The sequence below is a fragment of the Schistocerca americana genome, chromosome 3, assembly GCF_021461395.2.
Source record: "Schistocerca americana isolate TAMUIC-IGC-003095 chromosome 3, iqSchAmer2.1, whole genome shotgun sequence".
NCBI lineage: Eukaryota > Metazoa > Arthropoda > Insecta > Orthoptera > Acrididae > Schistocerca > Schistocerca americana.
Genome location: NC_060121.1, coordinates 770,890,593 through 770,907,583, shown reverse-complemented (window position 1 = coordinate 770,907,583; position 16,991 = coordinate 770,890,593). Strand labels below are relative to the sequence as shown.

At 38.3% G+C, this 16,991-nt stretch overlaps 1 protein-coding gene across 1 annotated transcript in view; it reads left to right on the top strand.

The window, feature by feature from the left end:
- LOC124607056 (histone acetyltransferase p300) overlaps positions 1–16,991 on the top strand; it is a 169,866-nt gene that overhangs the window by 89,694 nt on the left and 63,181 nt on the right. The window contains exons 16-19 of the mRNA XM_047139232.1: positions 2,159–2,302; positions 2,437–2,726; positions 4,351–4,508; positions 10,867–10,947. Coding sequence (XP_046995188.1) covers positions 2,159–2,302; positions 2,437–2,726; positions 4,351–4,508; positions 10,867–10,947 — 673 coding nt within the window. The remainder of the gene's footprint in view (positions 1–2,158; positions 2,303–2,436; positions 2,727–4,350; positions 4,509–10,866; positions 10,948–16,991) is intronic.

Sequence of the window (16,991 nt, the reverse complement as noted above, 5' to 3'; positions counted from 1 at the left end):
CAAGCTTTCGCAACCCATGGTTGCTTCATCAGGAAAGAGGGCAGGAGAGGGAAAGACGAAAGGATGTGGGTTTTAAGGGAGAGGATAAGGAGTCATTCCAATCCCGGGGGCGGAAAGACTTACCTTGGGGGGAAAAAGGGACAGGTATACACTCGCGCGCGCGCGCACACACACACACATATCCATCCGCACGTAACAGACACAAGCAGACATATCTGATTGCCACTGCATTTTTCTGCGAAAGACAGTTACATAACTGCTTTGCAGAAGTATTGCAATAAATGCCAACATCTTATTTTCTGAACAATCACTTGGCCTATTTCTTTTGGCTGCATACTGATTTGTGTAAGTGGTTATTATTTGAAGCACTTCATTATCAAATTGGTGTTCGCCCTTTCTTCATGTCAACTGTGCACATTAGAGGCCAATCAGGCATCATAATACCTATTTCTCCACTTATCAAATTATATTTATTGAAGTTTTGAAATGTTTTCTTGGATAGCCTTCCTGGTTTTTTGTTTGTTTTTGTTGCTGCTGTTACTGCTGCTGCTGTTTTGCGGGAGGATCGTGGAACCACATCAGAGGTTAAGGATTGTTTTTGTGCCGTATTCACAACATTGAGATGGCGGAAATGTCCAAATCACAAAGTGCAATAGCGTTGTGTTGACTTGCTGGTAATTTATCTACACTTGGATTTTCTTCAGCGTCCGAATTTTGATTGATTACGGCATCAGTTGAATTTATAGGATGGTGTAATGTTACATCCACACCACTATTTTGTGTTTGATCATCATTTGTTTGAATGTCCAAAAAGAACCAATAGTGTATATCGTTTTCTATTAGTATAAAATGACAACATATTACTCTGAAATCCTTCTGTATGGATGGTTCAAAACATCACTGAATTACAGTTGACAAAAACTTTCAGTTGTAATACACACTAAAATTGGACTTATTTTCAAGAGACAATTTCTCAATGACTGTAAACGATAGTGTCTAAATGACTGTGGTAGTGCATTCCTGACTCACCGGGCTTCATTTAAAGATGCGCCACTGTCAGTTGCAACAATGCATTATCCACAGAAATAAATAATTTCAACACTTAAATGACATTGTGCTTCCAGAAGGACATCAGGGTTATCTGGGTTAAAGATCTCACCAAAATACATATTTTAGTATGATGTGTTGTGATAAAGTGTCGGCAAGTGTGACAGTGGTGCATAAACATGCTACCCGTTGATTTTGGAATTAGCTGTTGGTTTATTTAGTAGTCAATAATAAAATGGGAAAGGAGATAAAAGTATGTAAACTATTGGCTAGAAGGTGATATTGCTTCGCAACCCCTCTCCCCCTCTTGCCACCTGCTGCCGTCAACATCTTGGTTGTGGTGGCAGAGTGATTTGTAGGATAGTTAGCTTACTTCCAGATGGTAAATTGGTACCCCTTCCTCAGTATGGAAATCATGTGATGTGCCTGGATCTTCTTGTGATTTTACTTGTATCTAGTGTATCAATCAATAGATAATTTTGGAACAGTTTGTGATTTGTCAGTTCATTGTAATAATTAGGAATGACATGGAAGTTACTATTTATATTCGAATGTGCCAAAAGGCCAAAATATTTATGACCTAAGTTAAAAATAATTTGAAAAAGAAAACTAAAAAAGAGTGTAGGTAACAGTTTAGGTTAGTATGGATAGTAGTATCAGGCAGAGAATTCAGGTTCACATATACATATATTTGCAAGTTACAGGAATAGTAATCATAACTAAAGGAGACAAGTAAACTAAAGAATTTTAATTTAAAGGCAATAGAATTAATGCACTTGTGCAAATGCGGAAGAGATAAGAGAGAAGAAATCTTGTTTTTCTCGCAGTGTCATTACTGAGTGACAAATTATTAGTTGCATTACAGAGCTTAAAGATACATGAGGAAGTTAACAATTATGAAGAAAATATCATTTAGTAGCCTTCTGTATTTCATTTCTTTATAATGTGTTTTGGTTGTGTTCAGAACCAAATTGTTTAGTAGCAGATATATGCTTTAATTCTCTGTGACGTTTTCATTGTTATATTGTAGAGCTGCTTAGTTCTAATTTTGTACTGGTAACCTTTGGTTCCCAATTTTGGATAATATTAATTTGCACTCATATTATTTCAGAGGAAGTTGTAACAAAGGAAGAGCCAGTAACGCCGATGTCGTCATCCAGTATTGAAAATGCAGCAGCTGATATTAAACCAACTGTTCCTGAGCCTAGTCAGGGCGGAGGTGCAAGTGGTGCAACAGATAAAAAGAAAAAGTGCTGTGAGTTCATCATGTAAACATTACTTGGCAGAGAGAGAGAGAGAGAGAGAGAGAGATTGATTGATTGATTGATTGTTGATACAAATTTTATTTCGGATATATATATATATATATGCATTACTTTGCTTTTCCAGTGTTCAAGCCAGATGAACTTCGACAAGCCCTAATGCCAACACTAGAGAAACTATACAGACAAGACCCTGAGTCTCTCCCATTTCGTCAGCCTGTTGATCCACAAGCGTTGGGGATTCCTGACTATTTTGATATTGTAAAGAAGGCAATGGACTTGTCCACTGTGAAACGGAAACTGGATACTGGGCAATATTCAGATCCCTGGGAATATGTAGATGATGTCTGGCTGATGTTTGACAATGCTTGGCTATATAATAGGAAGACATCTAGAGTTTATAGATATTGCACTAAGGTAGGTCTTCAGATTACTGACACATACAACACTATTATTTCTGATTTGAAAATTTTGAAGAGGTTTCCAGAATGTGTAAAGGCATTTTTATTTAAAATGATTTATCTTCTTCACTTTGTTAGTGCTAGAATGGTCATCAGCAATGTTAATACCCAGAAGATTTCTACTGTGAACACTTTAGTGGTTTGCTCCAAGAAAGTCATTGCAACATTAGTTTTTCCCCTAGTTGGTGAAGGGGATAAGTGAAACCATAAATTTAGTAAAAGATCACTAAAGAGGATAAACAATTGACATCCGAATTTTACAAATATTATGTACTTTTTGGCTAAAATCCAGATCTGTTTGTAAATCACAGTTGTAGTGTGAGATATAGTGCGTTGTTGAATTTAGCTTAGTTTTAGGCCAATGCATAATATTATCAAAAATTGTCTTCTAACTGTATTTGAAATAATGTCATATGTTATCCTTGCTCTTATCATAGAGTTCTGTATTTTTAATATTGCTGTAAAGCCATTAGAAACTGTGTTGTTTGTTTAGAAATAAGTGATGGGTATAGAGGATGTGATGTGCTTATTATTTTAGATATGTTCCATTTGTGTATTGACTAACTGTAACATAGTGACTTGAAGGTTGGTGCGGGAAGCCCAAACAAAAATGGGGCGCATGAGTAATAATGTACCACACAGACCAGGCATACTCATTAAACGGGAACTCAATGACTATATGTAATCTCGACTTCTTGGTAACTCATCAGATATTTTGAATGTGATGATGCTTTTACTAAGAAGTCAAAATCAGTTGCAGTCCCGTGTGTGTGACTTTTCAGTTGATGAGTACTTTGTAATGAATTCAGAATGTTTGACAATGACATTCTAAAAAAATTGAAACCACTCATGGTACTATTTGCATGACTGTGGGTTTATAAATACTAGAAAATAATTTTGAAAGGCGCCATGTTGATTGACATAGGGCTATTGTTGCAATGACAATAATGACACAAGAACAGAGACTTCTGGTTTTTAAATAATTACTTCCATCTTAAAGCATTAAGAAGGGAGAAAGTTAATGGATAGTCATTGTCAAATAGTTTTGTGAGAAGTTAATAGTGTGGCATAAATATCGATTTTTGGAAATAAACACAGTAAGCAATCTATTAACAGAGATTTATTTAGGACATCACGCAATTCAGAGTGATTCTCTAAATTTTTCTACGATGTAAGTTTCATATAGACTCAGCTTAAGATAAAGTATGCTTCTATTATATCTGGAAATCTAGCAGGAAAGTTTAGGAAATAGAGAGGGGTGTCACAAATCAGTGAAAAGGAAAAGTCTGAAATTTGAAAGTATATGCTCCTGTTAATATAGGAATGATCTTGGAGTGCTAAAAAATTGAAGAGTGCTAAAAAATTGAAGGGGGAAGTACATAGTTTGCTTTTATGGAATCAGCTGTGAATATTTTGTATGAATTGTGAATGTGTGCTGTTTGGGATGCTTTTTATTTGTTGGCTTGCAGTAAGAGCATTTTTGCTGCTGAGACAAATAATTGGTTTTCGTATGTATCAAACATCAATAATGCAGTTTTGGTTACTCCAGAAGGTAATGTGTTTTGTGTTTCTTCTTGCAGTTATCAGAAGTATTTGAGCAAGAAATTGATCCTGTCATGCAAGCATTGGGCTATTGTTGCGGTCACAAATATACTTTCAATCCTCAAGTGCTTTGCTGTTTTGGCAAACAATTGTGTACTATACCAAGAGATGCAAAATACTATTCATATCAGAACAGGTAAGAGTATAGACATAATACTGTAAGTTGTAAGAGAAATTTGAAAATTTATTTGTGTTTGGCAGAACAACATAGTCACTATAAAAATATTTTTTTCTTTTATAAGCACTATTTAGTTGGAACATATTAATTTGCACACAATCTGTCACGTCAGTTTCAGACTCATTAAATGTAATACAGTTTCATTGAACTGCTCATGCATATGGAACTGTCACCTTTCAAAGTGTTAAACTCTAAAACAGTTTTCTCTGCTTTTACTGCCAATTAGAACAGAGATTTTACTCTGGACAGTGATTGGGAGGGGGGGGGGGGGGTGCAAGTACTGGGAATGATATATCTGTCCTCCTCTAAATTAATTTGTTTGGAACTGAGAGTTCTTTATTATTGTAATGACTATAGTAGTCAGATTTTGTTGTACAAGTGGCTTTCTAATTCATGATGATTGCTAACCATTAATAATATTGGTTGACTTATAGTAACATATCACAGCTTTAACTTTCTCCATTGAAAAATGGGTTGGCAGTTTGTGTTAGAGTTATAAGCATTTTTGCTATGAAACAACTACTAATGTTATTTTGTAGCCTTTAGTTCCCCAGCTACACGCAAAAGATTTTATTCATAGGCTTGAGAGTGTGTGTTTTTTAATTCAGCTCTCAGTTATAACTAAGGGGGCATTAATTCTGTGCTATGCAACATATTCTCCAGTTTAAAGTATGCGTGCATGCTATTTACTGTTTTTCAGTTTGTAATGAGTTGAATTCACCATTGCAGTTAAAGAAGCTACTATTATATTTGTACGCGATACAGTTACTCTGTTTTTTGACAACATTGAGAAGTTCTATTTGTAGTCTTTGTATGCGGATTCAAGTAGCTTCCATAATAACTATAGGAAGTTTTTGGATCTTGTGTGCATATATTTCTTAAATTTATTTGATGGAAAGTGATTTAATTATGGTGCTTCATGTAGTGTGTGTGTGTGTGTGTGTGTGTGTGTGTGTGTGTGTGTGTGTGTGTGTGTGTTTGTATGCATGCTTCAACTGTGTATGTCTTTAACCTAATTGGTGTTGATATTTTAAAGGAAAGTTCTAATTGTATGGGTGTAGTATTGCCTACAGGTGTGTTTACATTAAAAATTGTAAATAATCCTCTCAATCATGACCGTTCAAGTCCTTAATACATAATTGTTGGAAAAAGTTTCATTGCAGTGTTGATGTGTATAGTTTGAGCCATCTGTACAGTTTCCTCCTCACACCCCAAGCTTGGTACCTGCTCACTCACTTTCCCCTGCACTCTTCAGTAGATGTAGACCACTATGTCGTAACATTAGATTTGTACTAGTAAGGTGAAGAAATTCATAGTAGAAAGAAATAAAAATGGAATAAGTTCAGTGAATACGCACATTTACCATTTTCAAGGTTCTTTAAAAAATGATGTACAGGTAAATGTAAATAGTGCGACAGTAAGCAATTTTATTAATTGTACTGACCTTTAATTTGGCCTAACGTAATTTTTACATATCGTTTATACATTGATACAGCATGCATTTCACCAAGAATCCAGAATTATATTTTGTTTCAGTTTCTCCTGGTGTAATGGTACCTCTCTGATTTTCTAGTAAAATATATTTGAAAGTGTGGATATCTACATTCGAATGTAACAGAAGTCAGAAAGTGAGCTGGACACGCATTACATACATATGTATGACACTAAAATGTAGACAAGACATATATCTGACTTCAAATTGTAAAAGCTGGTTATTTGTCGGGAGAAGAACAAAAATAAGAAGAATGTTTGGGCTAGCAGTTGATGATGATGGATGATATTGACTAGTTACATAAAATGACATATATTTGAGAGCATTGCTTTCTGTAGACGTTATCATGACATTCTGTAGATGTTGTCATGACCTTTCCAAACTTTGAGGTTTGCCGATGACGTAATTCTGTCAGAGACAGCAAAGAACTGGGAACAGTAGTTGAACCGAATGGACAGCATCTTGAAAGGAGGATATAAGATGAATAACAACAAAAACAAGATTAGGATAATCGAATATAGTCAAATCAGATGGTGCTGAGGGAATTAGATTGGGAAACGAGACACTTGAAGTAGTAGATAGGTTTTGCTATTTGACCAGCAAAATAACAGGTGCTGGCTGAAGTAGAAAGGATATAAAATGTACACTGGCAATGACAAGAAAAGGGTTTCTGAAGAAGCGGAATTTGGTAGCATCTAATATAGACTTTATTATGAAGTCTTTATCTGAAGGTATTTGTTCGGAATATAGTCATGTATGAAAGTGAAACATGAATGATAAACAGCTAAGATGAGGAGAGAATAGAAGGTTTTGAAGTGTGGTGCTGCAGAAGAATGCTGAAGATTAGATAGGTGCATCACATAACTAATGAGGAGGCATTAAACAGAACTGGGGAGGCAAGGAATTTGTGGCACAACTGATGACGGCATTCCGGCCTGAGATGCTGGAGGTGTCTTTTGCTACCTAGTCAATTGTTAGGCTGTCTGTGTTAGATGACAAAGCAAAAATGTTTCCAGCTTTTAGGGTCTTCAGCTGCCTCAGAACTGTGGAGAATATCCCCCCCCTCTCCCCCCAGTCAGTGTACATACAAGAGTTGACACTACATCTAGTTAGTGTATGTAGGAATTGAACTCTCCACACTGAAAGAGAAAAGATAGTTCCCAAGTGTCAATTTCCCACATTACTGCATCAAAACTTGGTGCTGGTATCTCTTCCTCCTCCATTTCATCGTTATCATTGCTTTTGCCACCACCATCGAAACCTACTTCAGCTTGTTTATGCACTATGGCATCACATTGTTCAGTGATATCCATCTGGTATGTGAAACTTGAGATGCCAATAGCACGGGAAATAAGTCCTGAAATGACAAGCTTTACACACCATCTCCTATAGCATTACATCCTTTGTGGAACGACTGATGTTGCACCACAGTCAGGCTTTATGAAACAGTTCACTATTGCCAGCTGTGTCACAAAATTCCAGGGAACAACAACAGATACAGAGTGATTCAGTTATCCCTACTCGCAACGTGTGCAAAAACCACACACAAAATTTTCATGTTCTCTCTTTTGCTATGTGCAAACTTTTACTTTTACAGAAATAATGAAACGACCTTTTTGTAGAAAATTTAAAGTAATTAAATTTTGTAGCGGGATGCATTTTTGTTAGAGGCCATACTTTCCAAATTATTTAAGGAAAACATACAAAAGTGACCTTCAAAAGTGTTTTTCTTGAATAATTCAAAAACCATGGCCTCCAGTGAAAACATATCCCAGCACAAAATTTAACTCTGTTAAATTTCCTACAAAAAGGCCCTGTTCACTTTTCCTAGAGGACTAATAGCTTGCACATAGCAAGCGAGAGAATATGAAAATTACATACATGATTTTTTAAGGTATTGCGGTTTGCAGAAAACCCATAGATAGTGGCAGCTGAATTGCCCTGTATGTGCAAAAGCTGCAAAATGTACAGTTTTATTCTTAATTTTTTTTCTTTAATGAATGAAATAGACCTTTGTGCAACAGCAACTTTATCTTTAACTCTTTAAAGACTGAACAATGCTGGTGGCTTTTTGGGTAACTGGGAGAAAGACAACATTAATGATCACATAAATGTTAACTTTGAATATGGAGAACATTTGACAGTAATAAGTCCAAACTTTCTTCATATAGGACCTATCTTCTCAGGGCAGTGCCTTTACATTCTTAAAATCTTGAAGTTTTGAATTTGCCTATTATTAATGGTGGCAACTTTTCAATCCCACCACTGTTGACACGCCAGTGCCATAAGTCTTTCTTTGCTTTTTTGTCACTGTGACATTTTTCCCTCCTTACAGCATAAATTTTTGCTGGGTGTAAACTATAAAGCAACCTAATTTCATCACCATTCAAAAGATTCCCAGGTTAAGAACCTTGAATCAGCTGAGGCAAAGTATTCCTGCTTCCTATCTCCCTTCCGCACCACCAATAATAGACACTCTCCGTTTCCACAGCCTCTTTCTCTCAACTTATAGCTCTTTGATTCACTGAAGTGCTTAACACCAATCTTGAGGCAATTTGTTGGATCATCTCACACATAACATTTATACTTACTGGATTGTCACCATCTCTCATTCCGTGAAACATTTTTAAAAACAAACACTTTGAGGACTTCAAAAGCTGACGTATATTTTTACTTTTCAGATCACGAGAATCTTACACTTCTGTAGCCTGTGTATTTCAGTATTCCACACAAAGGTGGTTTTTAAAGTAGTCTGTTATTGACATCATGGTTAATCATCAGCTTCTGCCAAATCATTAGTTTTCTTCTTTTCTGGGCCTTATTAATGTGTCAGATATACAGGGTTTTTTGCATAATAATGAGTCTGTCGTCGCAGTTCAGCATGAGTTTTGCCACCATTTCAGTATTGTGAGATATGATTGTGTTCCCACTAGTATCACCATTTTACTTTGGTCTGGATAGTTTCATTTATGAGGAACAGTGATGAATGGAAAACTGCCAGGGGCTCCTCACTCAGTATGCACTGCAGAAAATGTTAAAAGAGTTCGCAAGCCATGAAAAGAGTTCGCAAGCCAAACTCGGTAGTCCTGGACGATCTCTTAGGGGACATTCTGCTGAAATGTGCCTCAGTAATCGTTCAGTAAGGTATATTTTGCACATTAATCTAGGATTTCTCGCCTACGAAATGGCCATGGTGCAACAGTTGAACCCTAGAGATTATGTACAGCGGCAGAATTTTGCTCAAGAAATGGAGGCCATGCTTGATCAAAATGTCAACATTATTTTGTTTATGAGTGATGGAGTTCATTTTCATTTGGATGGCATGGTAAATCAGCAGAACTGTCATTATTGGGCGAATCGATATCTAAAACTAATGTGTGAGAGACAGTTACGTAGTCGCAAGGTGACTCGTGTGTTGTAACCAGTACAGGTGCTAGTGGTCCATACTTTTTCCAAGACAATAATGGAAACACTGTATCTTTAACTTTGGAACGTTACATAGACAAATGTAATGTATTGCGAATACATAGAAAGAAGGATCCTATATTGTATGATTATATGATAGCGGAACAAACACTGGTAGCAGTTACTTCTGTAAAATATCTGGGAGTATGCGTACGGAACGATTTGAAGTGGAATGATCATATAAAACTAATTGTTGGTAAGGCGGGTACCAGGTTGAGATTCATTGGGAGAGTGCTTACAAAATGTAGTCCATCAACAAAGGAGGTGGCTTACAAAACACTCGTTCGACCTATACTTGAGTATTGCTCATCAGTGTGGGATCCGTACCAGGTCGGGTTGATGGAGGAGATAGAGAAGATCCAAAGAAGAGCGGCGCGTTTCGTCACTGGGTTATTTGGTAACCGTGATAGCGTTACGGAGATGTTTAATAAACTCAAGTGGCAGACTCTGCAAGAGAGGCGCTCTGCATCGCGGTGTAGCTTGCTCGCCAGGTTTCGAGAGGATGCGTTTCTGGATGAGGTATCGAATATATTGCTTCCCCCTACTTATACTTCCCGAGGAGATCACGAATGTAAAATTAGAGAGATTAGAGCGCGCACGGAGGCTTTCAGACAGTCGTTCTTCCCGCGAACCATACGCGACTGGAACAGGAAAGGGAGGTAATGACAGTGGCACGTAAGGTGCCCTCCGCCACACACCGTTGGGTGGCTTGCGGAGTATCAATGTAGATGTAGATGTAGATGTGATCACTGAATTCTTCCTATCTGAACGAAAATGAAAACGCAATTCTATCAGGCGAGTATGGTTTCAGCACAACGGGATCACAGCTCACACAGCAAGAATGTCAGTGGAAGCTATTAGACCTGTTTGGTGACAGTTGACCACCTCATTCCTCAGGCCTATGAAATGCTCATTAAAAGTGAGAATTCTGTAATAAGAGGTTATCTGTCTAACTTTATCTATATAGTTGTACAAAAATAAAAATGAGAACATCCAGTTAATCTGTATTGAAGTGTGAAAAGAATTATTTGCTTGTTTTTATTGAAGTTAGAATTCCTAGTTAGCATTAAAGTTGAGGTATAGCTAGTTAACAGATTATTTGCTTTTGCTAATTTCTGCCCTACAATGATCTGCTTTTATAATATCAGACCAGCTGGTTTTATAATTTTACATTATTCCACTTACACGTAGTATTGCTTTTGGATAGCTTTTAACTAACCCTTGCCTGCTGCTAATTGTGCCTCCATTGCTTTTTCCCCTCGCATCTTCCTCTGCCTGCTTGTTGTTTGCTGCCTGCTGGGAAATGTTTATCATATATTGGACAAGCAGCATAAAGACGTGTGGCCTTCTTTCTGACAGATACACCTTTTGTCAGAAGTGCTTCAACGACATCCCTGGAGACACCGTCACCCTCGGCGATGATCCAACCCAGTCTCAAACGTGAGTATTAAATATATTTGATTTTGGAAAGTCTTCAGTGAAATACACCAATGGAAAGACGTACTATAGTTGAGGTATTGGGTGACAAAGCAGCACATGAAGAAGATTGAAACTGTCACCTAATTTTCAGAGTAGTTTCTTTGGAGTAAAAAAATTTGGGCTGGCACTGCAGCACTAGGACATTGACACACTATCTTTTATGTGCCATCAACTGCTAAATGCCTCAATTATATTAAGATAGTCATAAATTATATTAGGATAGTCATAAAGTTTAAGTGTTCCTTTAAAAAAATTATGCTGTGACCATGAAATTTGGTGATGTTGTTATTCCTTCTCCATACATTCACCATTCAATCCAACACATTTTTTCCCAATGATGGGTGATTTGGCTGAGAATTTGATAGTTGAAATCTGCATTGTGGCTGTTCAGGAAAAGTTCCAGCTCAAAAATGGCATTGTCTTTCTTGGAAAACCTGCCAAACTATGGTTTCTTCATCTGAATAAGGAGAATACTTGGGGGGGGGGGGGGGGGGGAGATATATGGGACATTAATTGGGTATTCCAAAAGAAACAACATTTGATATTGTTTTCTGTAAAGGATGTATTGGAATGGAGCAAAAATCTCTCTTTGGCAACTTCTTGTTGTGCGTAATCTTGTCAGCTTTCTGTAACCACTTCAGAAGACTTCAGAGCTGTGTTCCTGTGACAGTTTTCCCCTTATGAGCTTAGTCTGTCAGCACCAAACTATGGCAATCCCATGTAACACTAGGCTTCACCTTGCCCGATGAGGGTTTGGTCTTCGCTTTTTTGTGGTAATAAATCCACTGCTGACTGTGTTCCTGTCCCTCAGCTTGAATCCACTGCTGACTCTGTTCCTGTATCTTAACATTAATCCACTGCTGACTTTGTTCCTCTACCTCGGCATCGTAAGAAGACACCCAGCAGTCCATAGGGGTAAGGTTGCTAAAGAAGTCACCTGAACTAGCCCTGACACAGTTGAAACATTTCTGTTGCTGCCTCAGTTCGGCAGGCAGTGACTTTTGTCATTTCAAGATCTTGTGCAATATGTTTAAAACTGATCCATTATTAATTTTCGCTTTTTCAACTATTTCCTCAAATATGATGCTCTGGTTCGAAAAACAGGCCTTTAACTTCTCTTGAGATTTCCGATTCTTCCCAGAGAGAGATAGTGTACCATTTTGATCTTTATCATTCAGAATTATCTGGAGACACTAAAAACAACCACACTGCCTAACCACTGTGTCACATGATGGTGCAGTGTTTCTGTTTACTTCCATCTCAGTGCGTAAAGTGTGTAATGTTGCAGCAGAATTACTGCAGTATACCCCACTTCACCAGTGGGCTGTGCCATTTTGTTTTTGCTCCTCTAGTTGTGTGCTGAAGTACTGTGGCATAGGGATTTTGGCATGCACCAGAACTGCAGGCATGTACCTGTAAACAAACAGTTAATTACATGACTTCATTTCTTAGAGGTGATGATTGAAACTAATGACTACCCCTCATACAAGGAGTGGCGAGTTCTTTGTAATTAACATGTAAGATACAACTAAGCTCTTAAAAAAGTTCAAAACTGGATTAAAGTGTTTAAGCTTCACAATTGGAGCTGAATTGTTGAAGTAGCTGCTCTGAAATTGTCATGGAGTGGAAAATGAGGAGAGTTGTTATAATTGCCTACAGGAAATGCCATTGACAACAACAGTACCAAGGCTCTCTATGGTGATGATGTATAAGAGCCTGAGCCTCACGGGACAGTGAGATGACTGAAGTCAAATGTGATAGCTGAAAAGAAGTTCATATTGGCAGCACCCAGAAAAACTTTAATACAGTAGCAGTTTCAGCTTAACCTCTTAATGAAGCAAATGAAGGAACTTCACAATTGCGTTAATAGATTTAGATCAGTCATCTAAATCTGTCAGAAGCCATTTATTCTCACTATTGTTCTGTGGTACTTATACAGTTCCAACAAATGAAGCCAAGCCTCTGATGTAGCAGACAAATGAAATGTTTATCTCGAAAAGTAGCTGCCATTAGTGAGGGAGGCTGTGTTTTTAAGAAGTCGTTAACATAAGGAACAAAATGCTGAAGAAGGATGAGATAGACTCTGTAGGCTGCAGTGCAAAACACAGCCAAAATTTAGTGTAGATGTTTATCATTATTCTGCAAATTACTGAATTACATGGCAAAGGGTACTTACCATGGTGGCACTTGTTGGGGTTCTTCCCATTCCATTTGTCTGTTGAGCGCAGCTACTGTAATTAGACTAATCTAGTCTTCACGATCCTTGCAGGAGTGATACACGTGAGGTTGAAGAGTCTTACATTCCTCGCTTAATATGGCTTCTTCAAATTCCGTCAGTAGTCTTTCACAGGATATTTGGTGTCCATCTTCAAGAATCAGACACGTAAGGTTTCCAGCATATCTGTGATCGTCTCTCATGGGCCAAGCAAACCTTTGGCTATATGTACTGGTCTTCTTTGTACATGTCCAATGTCTCCTGTGCATGAATGCTTTGTAAGCAATAGTTTCCCATTATCCCACCAATGAGCTGAAGTTTGAAACCTACCAACCGCTTTGTCTACGACTGAGCCTATGGTATCATTTCATTTGATATTCCTACAAATTGTTACACCCATGTGTTTGCAGGGGGTGATTGATTTCCCAGTTGTGACTCATTGATATTGCAGTCGTATGGCACTCTGTGTTCTGTGAAGTACAAAATTTTCCATTTCTGAACATTTAAAGGAATGCACCAGTCTTTGCAGTACTTTTAAATCTCATTAAGATTTGACTGAATGTTTGTGCAGCCTTTTCAGATAATACGAAGGATGTTCAGTAACTAATGCAGCACATTTTTTCCCTGAAAGCAGTTGGTTTTATTCAGGATTCCAATACACCACATTATTCCCCACTCTTCTGTCTACAAAACCCTATTTTTCAACATAATGTCCGTTCAGTGCAACAGTCTTACGCCACCTTACTCACTTTAATAGGAAGATCTGTATGCCCGCGTGGTACCACTCTACTGGTCGACATCAGAGCCAACATCTTGCTGCATCAGTAACCTCCCCATCATCAATGCACTGTTTCCCGCATAGAGTGCATCCTTCACTCAGACAAATAGATGGAAATCGGAAGGTGCGAGATCTGGGCTTTAGGTCAGATGAGGAATAACAGTCCAGTGAAGTTTCATGAGCTTCTCTCAGGTGCACAGACTTGTGTGAAGCCGTGCATTATCAAGGGGGAAGGGGAAGTTGGTTTGCATTTTTTTGGTGACAAGCGTGCTGAAGTTATTTCTTCAGTCTCCTGAGGATAGCACAATAAACTTCAGAGTTGATCATTGCACCATGAGGAAGGACATCAAATAGAGGAACCGCTTCAGAGTTACAGAAGACTGTCACCATGACTTTACCTTCTTCTCTTTCTTTGGGGGAGAAGTGGTGTGGCGCTATTCCATGGGTTGCTATTTGTTTCGGATTCGAAGTGGTGAACCATGTTTGATAGCCTGTGATGATGTTCGTCCGCAGCTCGTGGTCGTGCGGTATCGTTCTCGCTTCCCACGCCCGGGTTCCCGGGTTCGATTCCCGGCGGGGTCAGGGATTTTCTCTGCCTCGTGATGACTGGGTGTTGTGTGATGTCCTTAGGTTAGTTAGGTTTAAGTAGTTCTAAGTTCTAGGGGACTGATGACCATAGATGTTAAGTCCCATAGTGTTCAGAGCCATTTGAACCATTTTGTGATGATGTTCGGCAAAAAATTGTCACAAGTAGCATCGTAATGAGCAAGCAATTCTGCGCAGATATGCACCTTCATGTACCCCAACTGTTGGATGATTATGTCAGCATTACCAACAGAGATCCCCAGTTAAGCAGCAAGGTGTTTGTTTGTGAGCTGTCAGTCATCTCGAATGAGAGTGTATGTATGTTCCAGCATTGCAGGAGTCACAGTTGTGTGTGGCCAGCCGGCATGATGGAGATCAGACAGGTTTGTGCGATGATATTGCGATGGATGACTGACACCTCACCCAATGACTCACCATGCTTTTGTTTACTGCCAAGTCTTGATAGACTTTCTGCAAGTGCCTGTTAACATCTGTGATGTTCAATTTTCCAGCAAAAGAAACTCAATAACAGCTCTCTACGTAGAATGTGTGTCTGTTACAGAAGCGGTTTTGATGGCCATGTGTATTGCTGCCGCGTGTGTGAATTTATGAAACCATTGTGGCTGGAGTGGGAGTATTCCACAATGTCCCACAGCAAATTTCACATTTTTCCAACCAGAAATAGCAGGGGGGGGGGGGGGGGGGGGGGAGGAGCAGTACTTAATGAATGCCCATCATACTTCACATTATATAATTGTGTTAGCTACTGAAAGGCAGAAATTACTATTAATATTGTCTTCCAATTCGTTTATATACAATAAGAGCAGCAAAGTTCTAGCACATTTTTCCTGTACTACACCTTAAATTGCTTGATCAGTTAATGACTCTCCATCCAAGATAATATGCTGCATCATCCCTTGCAAGAAATTCTTAATCCAGGCATACATTTTGTTTGATATTTCATATGATTGCACTTTCATTAAGAAATACTCATGTGGCATTGACTAAAATACGTTTCTGAAGCCAAGAAATCTGCACAGATTTAATTGCCATGGCTTTCAGGAGTGAGCAAAATGTGAGTTGGGTTTCAAAGGAGAGAAGTTTTTTCAATCCATCCTGTATGGCGTGGAGGATGATGATCTGTTTGGGATAGCTAGCTCATTAAGTGTTAGCTCACAATATGTTCTAAGATTCTACAGCAAATTAAAGCCAATGATATTGGGTGATAGTTTTGTAGAACATTTCTGCTGCCCTTCTTGCACGTTGGTGTGACCAGTGATTTCTTCCAACTACTGGGCTTAGTTTCTTGTTCCATGATTCTGCGTTACAGTATACTATAGTTAAGAGATGCTTACTCAGCCACAGAATCAGTATAGAACCTGATAGAGATTTAATTTTTCCATGGGAGTTTGTTCAATTTTAGCGAATTTCAGCTGTTCCTTTACACCTCCGACACTAATATCCATATCCCCCATCTTTGCAGCTGTGCAAGAATTTAACTTAGACCGTAATCCTTAACAATTTATTTGTTGCCCTCAATTTCTGTTGCCATAACATTGTCAAGCGTGTAGACACAAACTTTGCTGCTACTGATAGGTTTTACATATGACAAGAATTTCTTTGTGGTTATGTAAGAGGACTTTCAATAAGATTCTGCTGTGGTAGTGGTGGTGGTAGGAGGAGGAGTAGCTGAAGATTTCACACATTGTCCTTTTGACAGCCAGACCCATTTCTTCAAGCATATCACTACTTGACTAACTGTAGTTTTCAAAGCTAAATTTTCAGTCCATCTATATTACTAGTTTTGACTTACAGCAATGAGACATGTACTTCAAATCCAAGAACCATTCCAAAACTGAGGGTTGCTCAATGAGTAATCCAGATTCTGACTTCTGCTGTTGAATGATGGTGACTTTGGATTGTGTAATTGTCGAAGTCCATTTGATTGTCTTCTTAAACTTGAAGAGAACATTGGTTGATTTGTATGTTGAAGTTGAACAGTTAGTATCTCTGCCATCCTCTTCAGGGTAATCTGCTGTTAAGACTAAGCAGTTCCGTACTGCCCATTAGATTTTCTGTCCCATTATAGAACTTTTCTTTTCCCATTACATAAACTTTTAGTTGGTTCTGTATGTGGCTTCTTTGGGTTCCAGGAATGCATATAACATCACATTTGTGCTCAAAATAATGTGAAAATAAGTCTGCCTTAGTGCCAAATATGCCTTCACTATTAATAGAGAAAGAAGAATGTTTTATGCCACATCCAGGTGAAAAGTTTATGAACCTTTCTTTTATGGTAAAGCAACTGTAACTGGTGTTTCTTATGTTGATGCGCTTAACTTCCTCGGTCGGAAGAAACTGAACCACAGAAACCTTTATCTGACAGCAAGATGGTGTGGCACCTCACTGGCATAACGCGGTACACAA